General features: G+C 40.3%; 1 protein-coding gene across 1 annotated transcript; it reads right to left on the bottom strand.

The window, feature by feature from the left end:
- Positions 1–4,758: 4,758 nt before the first annotated feature.
- On the bottom strand, positions 4,759–11,864 carry LOC123514899. The gene is made up of 5 exons (XM_045273156.1): positions 11,763–11,864; positions 11,006–11,138; positions 6,284–6,574; positions 5,359–6,119; positions 4,759–5,239 (listed from the first exon to the last, which is right to left on the bottom strand). The coding sequence occupies exons 1-5, from the start codon at positions 11,862–11,864 to the stop codon at positions 5,222–5,224; spliced, it is 1,305 nt and encodes a 434-aa protein (XP_045129091.1). The 3' UTR covers positions 4,759–5,221.
- Positions 11,865–13,418: the final 1,554 nt, after the last annotated feature.

The following is a 13,418-nucleotide window of genomic DNA, read 5'->3' as shown; positions in this document are numbered from 1 at the left end:
TAAAAAGAAGACAAATACTTTCCGGCCAAAACAAGTGAAAAAAAATTGAGGTTTATGAGACAAAATTGTAAGAAAAAAAAATGCTTTCACACACCCCACACTAACAAAACACACACCATTCCCACACCTGCATACACCAGCAAACCACAAAAAACCCTTTGCAAACACTGGAAAACGCAAAAAACACACACCCAAAAAAATATATAGTTTACACAAAAAATATTTACACACACACCACATTTACCACATTCGAGAGAGGTTTGAGGGCGGACGCACTGGCGCAGTTCCGACGATCAGCTGATCTTCACTACACCTGTTGTATAGTATTTACAGTGGCCTGGGCAGGTAGTGTGGACTTTTTTTTTTTTCTTCATGAAATCAATTAGTAAGGAATAATGAGTGAAAAAGATATTCCATCCAAAAGCAGACATGAAAATAGAGAAGGGGCTGATGATGACTATGTCGGTTAGGGAGAACGCGTATTCGAAGGGTTCGATACAACGACAACTTCACTACTTCAGAGAGTGTTCAATATTGAATGTAAACTAGATAAACTGATAAAGGAGAAGACGGAAATGAAAGAGAATAAAGAACAGGTAATGGAGTTTATAAGACTGAGAGAAAGGATAAGAAAAGTGGAAGAAAATGAAGCTAGGCTTAGAGCGGAAAACGAAGAACTAAAAAAGGAAGTAGCTAACTACAAGAAGCAGATGGAAGAAGGACTCGGTAAAGCCGAGAAAGAAAAGGAGAAGCTGAAAGATCTAGTAAACAAGGAAGAGGAAAGAGTACAGAACGTGATTAAAAAAGAAGTACAAGCATGGAGAGTCCAAGATAAGAAAGATAAGGCCGATTTTCAGGAGGTGATTCAAGAACAACTTAAAGAAAAAGAAGAAAATATGACAAACAAAATGATAGGAGTCCTCAAGACAAAAGAAAATCTAGTTAGAGAAATTGCAGAAAAAAAGAAGTGTGTAGTCGTATTTGGAATAAAAGAAAAAATATAAAATATTGTTTCGTGTGGGAACTTAAATGGGCCACGAGCGGTATCAACGTTTATTGATCCAACCTGCAAATAACCCCACATTCAGTCCATATATATACTCAATAAATAAAGCAGCATGGAACCGCATAGCAAATTCCCAAATACATATAAATCCTATCAATAATAATGCAACACATGGCCAAATATATCAATCCCCAAGCAAAGTAATCATAGTACAAGGCAATAATATATTCACAACACTGCAAATCTATCCGTAGCACTTCACAGTACAAATCATCAATACATAAATAGTCACTAAAGACACGAAAAAATAACATAGTAAACAACACTTTAATCACTCACAACATTGGCCTCCTGCAATGTCCCACCAACGTCCAGAGTACACCACTAATGTACTGACCACCCCAGAAATGGTCAGACCACACCATCAACATCCAAAACCTGCAGTATTACAAAAAAACATAACACTTGTATCCTTGTCATCCCATTGCCAATAATCAATCACTTCAATGCCTATCACATGTATTCTCTTAACCCAATCCTACATGCATGTACGCTAGGGTGTTTCATAAAATCAGACAATATCAGATATTTGTTCCTCATACATGCCTGAGTTCCTCTTGCCAAAATATCATCCCTCTCCTAAATCTACCCTCCTATGATAAAATTTAAGGGTCCTGAGAAATTAAGGTTTTCATGAAAAAAACTTTTTTTTATAAATAATTGCTGCTTTATTTTCCCTAACAAAAGAATAATTGGCCTGAGAGCACACATAAAGTACAAAAATTATAAAAAGCAGTCTCATATAGTTACTTCATTATTTCTGCCTTTTGCTTCTTTGGAAATTCTTTTCTGTGCTTAAAGACTGCTTTCAATAAGAACTGTTTGTCTTCTTCTTTTGTTGTTAATGTGGAATTGAACTTTTTGATAAGAGCTATCCCCCGTTCAGCCAAATCATTAACCACAGCCAGGTCATGGACCTTGGCTTGACCTTCAAGGTACTTTGAGTCACTTTCCCAAGACGCAGGAGGATTTTGAGTAAAGGCATCATCAATGTTGAGAGTGGTAAACAGATCCATCGTCCTCGAGGTTACAAAATCAGATAACGTTTTTTCTTTAAATGAGCCAAGGATGTTTTTCCTCAATACACTTTGCTACTTTCTTCAGTGCTGGCTTTAATAGGTTATCTTGCATTCTTCTTTTTTCCTCTTGGTTAAGTTCTTTATCAAAGAATGCCAAGCCAACCAGTGCCTCTGAGAGGTACCACAAATGTCGCTTCATGGCTGCTTGTGCTTCCTTGGCAACAGTGATGATCACTCCTTCTTCTTGTAATGTTTCCATGTCTTGCAAAAACTCCAGATCAACAGCTGGAGCCTGCTCTGCTCTTGGTGCACGACACCAAGCCTTTGCATAGGCCAGGGCAACAAAAAGGCAGATTTCTGTGACACCTTTAAGTTCCAACTCCGTCATCTTGAATTGGTCTTGTAAAAGGTATAGCTTCAATGCATAGATAGCCTTTGCCATCCACCGTGCATTGTGATATGCTCCTGGCTTCCGGAGAGGCACATTAACAGTAGTCTCTTCCCCAAGAAAGAGAAGGACCAGCTGAAGAAGCTCTTTATAGTCATCCCGCTGCTGACAGATAGCAAAAGATTTTCTCACAATAAGAATAGTTTTGTCCCTGAGACCCTGAAGAGGTTCGGCAATAGTGCAGCTAGTTGTCAGGGACCTATCGATTTCATTCCACTGATTCTTGAGTCTTTTAAAGATTTCAATATTAGGCCCAGTGGTGGGGCCCATTGAGAGGTGGAAGGCTTTGGCTAGAACAATTTCATAAATGTGATGCCTGCATGCTAGGTATAGAAGTTGTTTCTCAAGAGCGTCCTCAATCTTGGTGCAGGCACCTGCATGAATTCCAGTGTTCGATGATGTAGTGTCAAATGATAACCCCTTGATTCTATCTGACAGGTGGTGTTCCCTTATGCATTCAATGCATACACGTGCTATCTCCGCTCCTGTACCAGCTGGAATTTTGAATCCCAAGCACACACTGATGCATAGGTATTACTTATGCATCAGTGTAATTTATATAACAATTATTATGGAAAACACACACACAGAGACACTAACCTCTCGCTGTGAAGCCTACAACCAGACTAAGCGGTAAGCGCATGATAGGCTGACGGAATGTAAATTCTCGGGACCCCTAAATATTTTCCAATCAGGCTGAAACTTGTTCAAACTTGTTTTCTGAGCCAGTGGAACAAGATAAGCAATGAGGATGAAACTTCCTTACAGTTTTATTTTTCAACCCTCTGTCATGAAACACCCTAATGTACGCACCTTGCACAAATGCTAGGAAAAACCTGCCGGCGAAACAGCCCGTAGCCGGCCAAGGAGGAGGAGGAAACAACCTCACCACAGGACCCAGTGCAAGTGAGTGATCAGCTGGCTTGGACTCCCCGCTAAGAGCGGCCAACAACAAAACACAAACGCCAAGCGCAACACTCTACCATATGAAATATACCACCAATATATTTATATTACATATTACAAAACACAGAATATATTACTCAACATACGAGTAGGTTATCTTTATTCAAATTTACATTTTGCGAACATTTGCGAAACACTCCCGCCACCACTAGTACTGTTCTTCCACAGGAAGAATAACTACAATATTGTGCACAGACTTATCAATAACCATATCCCGTTGACCTTCATACTTAAAACCTGCTTTGTTTGTCTTGTACCTCAGAGTTACATTGCGTACTTTGTTGTCAGAACCTGGCACTGCAGTCATGACCTGAGCTAATCTCCATTTTCCTCTCACAGTATTACTGTCTTTTACCAATACCACGTCACCAGGTTGAACATTTCTTTTTTCTACATGCCATTTGGACCGAACAATCAGTGTAGGAAAAAAGTCCCGGGTCCATTTTTCCAAAACAATTAATTACTTCATCCACATACTTGAAGCACTTCAAAAGACTGGTGTCAGTGGTACACATGCTTGGTGGAGCTTTATTACATGTTCTCCCTAACAATAAATCATTTGGAGAAAGATATGTTCCTAGGTTAATATCACAACCAGGTTTTGCCCCTATTGGTCTTTCATTAATCAAATTTGCCACTTCAAAGAAAACAGTTTGCAACTCCCCGAACTGAAGAACTCTATCACCTATGGAATAAGCAAGTGCTCTTTTAACTGATTTTATAAGAGCTTCTGAGCACCCATTTTGCCAGAGAGCATCTGCACCTCTTGTGAATTTCCAGGTCATCCCTTCCTTTCCACCAAATTTTACAAGTTCATCAAAATCCAAATCCACAATACCACCAGTCAATCCTTTGTTTGCCTTGACTAACTGAGTACCTCGATCAGAATGCACTACTTTTGGAAAACCTCTCACACTGACAAATCTCCTAAATGTCCTCAAAAAATTACTTGTGTCATATCCTTCTGCAATATCCAAGTATACAGCCCTGCACACCATACATGTAAAAATTACCCCATATATCTTTAGTTCAGTTCTCCTTTTAACAGGGGTTTTGACCCAAAGGGGTCCAAACAAATCCAATGATGTATTATAAAATGGAGGAGCAGGTTTAAGTCTTTCTTCTGGCAATGATCCCATACATTGTGTTTCGCACACCTTTTGAATTCATCTGCATGTGACACACCGGGACTTTACATTCTTAATCAATTTCCTGGCTCCTGGAACCCAGTACTTGCTCAGCAATTTAGACAATGTTGCTTCTATTCCTGAATGATCTTGATTATGCAAGTGTAATATCAATAACTTAGTGAATGGATGTTCAGGCAATAGCAATACATATTCTTCTTGATTCCAGTTAGTTTTAAGCCATTTGCTTATCCTTGCTCCAACAACTATTACCCCTTTGTCATTCTGACTAGGACCCAGTCTTTGATACCTTGTTTGCCAATTTTCATCTATATTCCTTTGCACCTGTGTGATCAAAAACATTTCTGCCTTCAGTAATTCTTGTGCATTTGGCTCCCTGGATAACTCAAACAGTGATCTTGATTGTGACACATTCAAAACTCTTGCAGTTACATTTATAAGTTTATCATAATCACTGAACCTGTCAATGTCAATAGCATGTGGAGCTACATTCACTTCAGCTGTAGTACATAAACTCCTTCCCTCTCTGACATAATAAAGTTCATCTGTTATTTCAACACTACAATGCTGACTGTCAGATGGGCCAATCCTCTTTGGGAAATCTTAAAATTCAGGTCCTAGCTGCCAGGTAGAGTTCTCGTGGAGGAGACTGGGTCTGCATCCACGAGTACACAAATCTGCAACATTATTATCAGTGCTGACCCAATACCACTCACTAGGTTGACTTTTCTCTTGTATTTCTGCTATTCTATTTCCTACATAGGTGTTAAATCTAAAAGATTCCTTTTGGATCTGTCCTCTTACTATCTCTGAATCAGTTATATGAACAACAGTATCAAATGACCATTCCATCTCTTCTTCTATGAATTGTCTTAATCTACAGGACAACAATGCCCCACACAACTCTAATCGTGGTACAGTAACCTTCCGAAGAGGGGCTAATTTACTCTTTGATGCAACCAATGTACATTCAATAGATCCATCCATTAAATGCCATCTCACATATGCCACTGCCCCAAATGCCTTCATGCTTCCATCAGAGAAAACTACCAAATCAGGATCACCCACAGCATCCTTAGGCTTTAAACACCTTTTAAAAGAAATATGTTCCATTTCAAACATTTCCTTGAATAACAATTTCCATTTCCGATAGAATTCTTCATCAACGGCTTCATCCCAGCCAAGTTTTTTGCCATCAGCACTCATATCCACCACTAACTCCCTCATGAGCAGTTTCATTTTCAGTGTAAAAGGAGTCACCATTCCCAACGGATCATATATACTTGCTGCTTGCCTCAGAATCATCCTCCGCGATAGCACTGCGGGCAATTCCTTTTCTATATCTCCAACAGTCAAATAAGGACCTTGAAAACAGTTCTTCATTTTCCTTGAGAAGTTCAGTTGAACTTTAAACATGAACAGGTCCTCTTGAGGGTCCCAACTTAAACCTAAAACCTTCTCCTCTTTCGAGTCTACAATTTTGGGTGCATCAATGACACATTTCTGTCACCTGACACTGTCCATTCCTTGATTTCAAACCCTCCCATGCTAAGCATATGCTCCACTTCCTTCATCAGACGATGGGCTTCACTGTGATCAACAACACTGGTCAGTAAATCATCCACATAAGAGTTACATTCTATCAACTTCTTGGCTTTTGGGCACTGATTGGACATTTCTGAAGTTTTCCTGAGAGCTATCATGGCAATTGCTCCACCCGGTCTATCCCCAAAGGTAACTGTAGTCAAAGCGTAATGATCAGGTACGCGGTCTGCATCCATCTCTCTCCAAAGGAATCTATGACAGTTTTGATCAAAAAGAGAAATATCCACAGAATTGTACATCTTCTTGATGTCACCAATCAAACCCACAAAGTCTTGCCGAAACCTCAGTAAGACTCCCAAAATGTTGTTAAGACAGTCTGGCCCTTTGGCCAAAAAATCATTCAAAGAACTCCCCATATAGGATGCAGACGAATTGAATACGATACGAAGAGGGGTGGATCTAGACTCAGGTTTGTGGACTTCATGGTGAGGTAAGTACAATACTGGTCCCTCATAGTTTAGCATTTCTTCCTTTGTTAGTTTACGGGCAACACCCCTGTTTATCATATCCTGAATTTGTTCACAATATTTTTGTGCGTAAGAACATTCCCTTTTGTTTAACCTCCTCTCTGTTGATTTCAACCGTGCATATGCCATTGAGTAATTATTCTGTAAATCATTCGGATCCCTTATCCATGGATACTCAGCAATCCACCTTTTACGTTCCCTGTCATATGTTAAGCCATTCTCTATTAAATTGACTTCCCTTTCTTCCTTGATTGTCAAATGGCCTTTCAATGAGCATCTCCCACAGCAGCAACTCCCACATTTAGGTGAACATGACACTCCCAAATCCTCAGTCATAAAAACTGTTCAATGGCCTTTTGCATTTCTACTCTAGGCTTAATTATGAAGTCATCTATCCTGGTCCCTTGCACGTGATGCACAAAAACATTTAAGCCCTTTCCACCATCATCAATAAACCCCTGATCTCCCCTTACGCAGAATCCAAATCGGCCTTTCATCAGCTGAAGATTTCCTACCGTTTTTGCAACTGTGGGAAGAAGAGTACAATAATCTGTGCCAATCAGTATATCAACCTCTCCCTTAGGTCTGTCAATTTCTTGTGGATCTACTCCTAGCTTGAATGCAATATCGGTTAGGTTTACCTCACCAATATCTGAAGTTATTTTCTCAAATCCCACGGCTTCAACAGTGCACTGTGTGCCTTCAGAATCAACTAATGGAACTGTATACACCCAGGAATCTATCCTTTCTGTTTGATTTCCAACCTTCGTGAGTGACATGCTGATTTCCTTTCCTTTTAATCCCAACTTTCTCGCTGCTTTATAGGTTATCATTGTCAGGTTGCTTCCACAATCAAAAAATGTTGATAAGGTGTGTGATCCACTTCTTACTTTCCCTACAGTCAAAAGTACACCTTCTCTATCTAGAAGATTGTTTGCTGCCTTGATCATTGGAAACTCTTTCAAGAAACATGAATGTAATATTGGATGATGCAGTTTCCCACATGTATCTGTGTTATTAATCTTATGCAATATATCTTCTTGCTGCAATCTCTGCTCATGTGAAAAGGCTCCAAACATACAAAACAAGCCCCTGCTCTCTTCAAACTTTCCATCTTTGATGCATCATCTAATTTGCTGAAGGCTTCACATTGACTTATATCGTGTGATGGATTATTGTGATACCAACACCCTCTTGCATGTACTTTACAACCCGGACCCGTTCCATAAGGCTTCCCTCGAGCTTGATTATTATTTGTGATACTCATCATTGTGTGTGCCATGTTGTTGAAACAGTCTAACAATTGTTTCTGGCAATTTTCTTGACTCTGGGCCAACTTACTAATAGCCATCGACAAACTAGACATCTCGTCTACATTCTCCCGAGTAGATGCTGCATTCACTAATGCCTTCATATCAGTCTTTAATGTCCTTATGTCATCTTCCATATATTCTATTACCTTTCTTTCTTCTACCAAAAATTTAACCAACTCTTCAAATTTCTCAGTATCATCTAACGTTCTTGCTTTACGAGTCCACTCCTTCTTCAAATTGTGTAGGTGTGTGAAGAGTGAAGATTGTGAAATTTTACAGGGAGACCTGGATAAGATTTGGGAGTGGAGCAAGAGGTGGCAAATGGAATTCAATCTGAGCAAAAGTCATGTGATGGAGATGGGGAAGAGTGGAAGACGGCCAAGAGGGTCATATAAGATGGGTGAAGAAGTAGTGTTGAAAAAGGTGGAAAAGGAAAAGGATATGGGAGTGATAATACAAGACCATGGGCAGTTTGAGGCTCATATTTATAAGATGTTCGGAGAAACGTATAATTTGATAAAAAAATATTGGATTAGCCTTCCATTATATGGATAAAGATATGATGAAGAAATTAATTAGTACGGTAATTAGACCAAGATTGGAATATGCTGGAGTGGTTCGGTCCCCTTATAAAAAGAAGCATATAAGGAAGTTGGAGAGATTGCAGAGAATGGTAACAAAAATGGTTCCGGAATTGGCAGAAATGACCTAAGAAGAGAGATTAAAAGAAATGAATTTGCTTACCTTGGAACAAAGAAGAGAAAGAGGAGATTTAATACAGCTTTATAAACTGTTGAACGGACTGGATGAAGTGGATAATGAGCAAATGATGTTGAGAGAGGAAAACTTAAATAGAACTACAAGATCGCATAGTAAAAAGATAGCCAAGGGAATATGCTTGAAGGATGTGAAGAAATATAGTTTCCCACAAAGATGTGTGGAGGTGTGGAATGGTTTGAGTGAGGATGTGGTGTAAGCGAGGAGTGTGCATAGTTTTAAAGGAAAGTTGGATGTGTGTAGATATGGAGACGGGGCCACACGAGTATGATACCCAGGCCCTGTAAAATTACAACTAGGTGAATACAACTAGGTGAATACACACACACACACACACACACACACACACACACACACACACAATTGCTCTCTCTCTCTCTCTCTCTCTCTCTCTCTCTCTCTCTCTCTATATATATATATATATATATATATATATATTTTCTTCCTCTTCTTCTTCCACCACCTCCTCCTCCTCCTCCTCCTTCTCCTCTTCCAGTCTCACACACACACACACACACACACACACACACACACACACACAAAGTTTCAGAATCTCTCTCTCTCTCTCTCTCTCTCTCTCTCTCTCTCTCTCTCTCTCTCTCTCTCACACACACACACACACACACCCAGTTTAATCTGAACAAAAGTCATGTGATGGAGATGGGGAAGAGTGGAAGACGGCCAAGAGGGTCATATAATATGGGTGAAGAAGTAGTGTTGAAAAAGGTAGAAAAGGAAAAGGATTTGGGAGTGATAATACAAGACCATGGGCAGTTTAACGCTCATATTGATAAGATGTTTGGAGAAACGTATAATTTGATAAAAAAATTAGCCTTCCATTATATGGATAAAGATATGATGAAGAAATTAATTAGTACGGTAATTAGACCAAGATTGGAATATGCTGGAGTGGTTTGGTCCCCTTATAAAAAGAAGCATATAAGGAAGTTGGAGAGATTGCAGAGAATGGCAACAAAAATGGTTCCGGAATTGGCAGAAATGACCTATGAAGAGAGATTAAAAGAAATGAATTTGCCTACCTTGGAACAAAGAAGAGAAAGAGGAGATTTAATACAGGTTTATAAACTGTTGAACGGACTGGATGAAGTGGATAATGAGCAAATGATGTTGAGAGAGGAAAACTTAAATAGAACTACAAGATCGCATAGTAAAAAGATAGCCAAGGAAATATGCTTGAAGGATGTGAAGAAATATAGTTTCCCACAAAGATGTGTGGAGGTGTGGAATGGTTTGAGTGAGGAGGTGGTGTCAGCGAGGAGTGTGCATAGTTTTAAAGGAAAGTTGGATGTGTGTAGATATGGAGACGGGGCCACACGAGTATGATACCCAGGCCCTGTAAAATTACAACTAGGTGAATACACACACACACACACACACACACACACACACACACACACAATTGTTCTCTCTTTCTTTCTTTCTCTCTATTTCTTCCTCCTCCTCTTCTTCTTCTTCTTCTTCTTCTTCTTCCACCACCACCTCCTCCTCCTCCTCCTCCTCCTCCTCCTCTTCCAGTCTCACACACACACACACACACACACACACACACAAAGTTCCACTCTCTCTCTCTCTCTCTCTCTCTCTCTCTCTCTCTCTCTCTCTCACACACACACACACACACACACACAGTTTAATCTGAACAAAAGTCATGTGATGGAGATGGGGAAGAGTGGAAGACGGCCAAGAGGGTCATATAAGATGGGTGAAGAAATAGTGTTGAAAAAGGTTGAAAAGGAAAAGGATTTGGGAGTGATGATACAAGCCCATGGGCAGTTTGAGGCTCATATTTATAAGATGTTTGGAGAAACTAGGTGAATACACGAGAGAGAGAGAGAGAGAGAGAGAGAGAGAGAGAGAGAGAGAGAGAGAGAGAGAGAGAGAGAGAGAGAGAGAGAGAGAGAGAGAGAGAGAGAGAGAGAGAGAGAGAGAGAGAGAGAGAGAGAGAGAGAGAGAGAGACAAACACACACACACACACACACACACACACACACACACACACACACACACACACACACACAGAGACAGACACACACACACACACACACACACACCTGACAAGCGGGTGGTGGAGTACGGAGGTGGTGTGGGTGCTGTGGGCCGCTCGGACCGCCCGCTACTCAAATTCCTTCATCTTCCCGCTGTCCTCCTTCTCCTGCAGTTTAGAGGGCATGTACGCCGGGGGGTATTGGCTGAACCTCGCCCCCCCCTGCCACCCTTGCCAAGCCCCCCATCACCCCTGCCAAGCCCCCAGTCATCCCTACCAAGCCCCCGGTCACATTCACACCGGCCACACAAGCAACATGACCCCTGGGGATAAAAAATTTGGTTAAGGTCTTTTTTAGCATAAGAAAGGACTGGAAAAGAATAACTGAGAGGTAAAGGGGAGAATAGCCCCCCTCCTGTCACCCCCGCAAGCCCATCGTCACCCCCCAGGCCAGCCACACAACCCCAGGGGATTAAAAAGTAGATTAGGGTCATTTTAGCATATGAGAAGACTGCATAAGGGAGAAAAGCCCCCTCTTGTGACCCACGCCAGCCCCCATCACCCCAGGCCACCCACACAACCCCCGAGGATTAAAAATTAGATTAGGGTCATTTTAGCATGAGAGGACTGGAGAAACCGTTTTTATTGATTTATTTTTTGCATCTTTAAGATTCTTGGCTAAGAAGGAACATAAAAATGACAAAAATAATAAAAACTAGCCCTACTCCGGTGCCAGTCCCCTTACAGAGCCGAGAGAATGAGTCAAATAGATTAAATAAATACTAGACACTCTCTCTCTCTCTCACACACACACACACACGTTTACCTCTTCAACATAAAAATAATAAAAACTAGCCCTAATCCGGTGCCAGTCCCTTTATAGAGCCGATAGAATGAATTAAATATTAAAATAAATACATCACCCACACACACACACACACACTTACCCTCTCAAAAATCATATGAATACTTATAACTACACAATGGCACTCCACACACACATGCACCAATGCCACAGGGCTCACCAGGCACTGCTCACCACCCCCCATGACCGCCAGGGGTCTCGGAAATAATTAAATAAGACACGTATCCCGGTAGCTATTAGTTGTTGTGGTGGGGCATCAACAATTCCGCCTTTTCAACAGGTATTCATTTACATTATTATTTTTACCTTATTTTCTTTATTTTTTCCTGTGTCTTATTTTTTCTATAAATTTTTAAGCTTTTATATTTTCCGTTGTTTTCTTATTATATTTTTGTCTTTTCTTATTTTGAATGTATTTTTGACATCCTCTTACACTCAAACCACATAAAACACTCAAAACTTGCACAAACACATTCAAAACATCATGTAACACTTTGAAACACCAATAAACACACCCAAAATCTTTAAAACACTATTACACACCAGAATAACCTCTACATACCCAACACACGCTCAAAACACACCCAAAACAGTTAAAACACTCAAACTAACACAAACACACTCAAACACCATGCAACACTTTCAAACACCAAGAAACACAACCAAAACTCACTACAAAACCCAGAATACACCAAAACACCACCAACACAAGCCCAAACACTCAAAACAAACACAAACACACTCAAAACACCATGCAACAAATTAAAACGCCAATAAACACACCCAAAACTCACTACAAACACCCACAATGCACCAAACAACCTCTATACACACCCAAACCACTTAAAACACTCAAAACACCATGCAACACATTCAAAATACCAATAAACACAACCAAAACTCACTACAAACACCCAGAATACACCAAAACAACCTCTACACACACCCAAACCACTCAAAACTAATCCAGACACACTCAAAACACCATGCAACACTTTCAAACACCAATAAACACACCCAAAACTTACTACAAACATCCAGAATACACCAAACAACCTCTACACACACCCAAACCACTTAAAACACTCAAAACTAACCCAAAACATACTCAAAACACCATGCAACACTTTAAAACACCAATAAACACAGCCAAAACTCACTACAAACACCCAGAATACACCAAAACACCACCAACACACGCCCAAAACACTTAAAACACTCAAAACTAACCCAGACACACTCTAAACACCATACAACATTTTCAAACACCAATAAACAGCCAAAACTCATTTGAAACACGCAATGCACACAAAAAACAGCCTCTACACATACCCAACACATGCGCCATACACCAAAACAACTTCAAATCGTCCTAAAACACACTTGAGACACCATACACCACCTTAAAAGGCTGCCAAACACGCACACAACTCACTACAAACAGCCAATATACACCCAAATCACTCCCACACACACCCACACTCAAAACCATCAAAATGCCCCCAAACACACTCAAAACACACGCCAATACTCAAACACACTTCCACACCACACTCAAGATACGTCAAATATGCCTCAATACATCCAACGCACACTGAAAACATACCTATAATACCTAAAACACTGCCAAACACACTTAAAATACCCCAAATATACCCACCACTACACCAAAAAGCATTGTAAAGAACGGCAACATTACAAGGGTGACTTACCTAAATGTTGTGACTTGACTCCTCCT

This window comes from Portunus trituberculatus, chromosome 38, assembly GCF_017591435.1.
Source record: "Portunus trituberculatus isolate SZX2019 chromosome 38, ASM1759143v1, whole genome shotgun sequence".
Classification (NCBI taxonomy): Eukaryota; Metazoa; Arthropoda; class Malacostraca; order Decapoda; family Portunidae; genus Portunus; species Portunus trituberculatus.
Note: the sequence above shows the minus strand (reverse complement) of the source record. Positions and strands in the feature narration are given on the sequence as shown.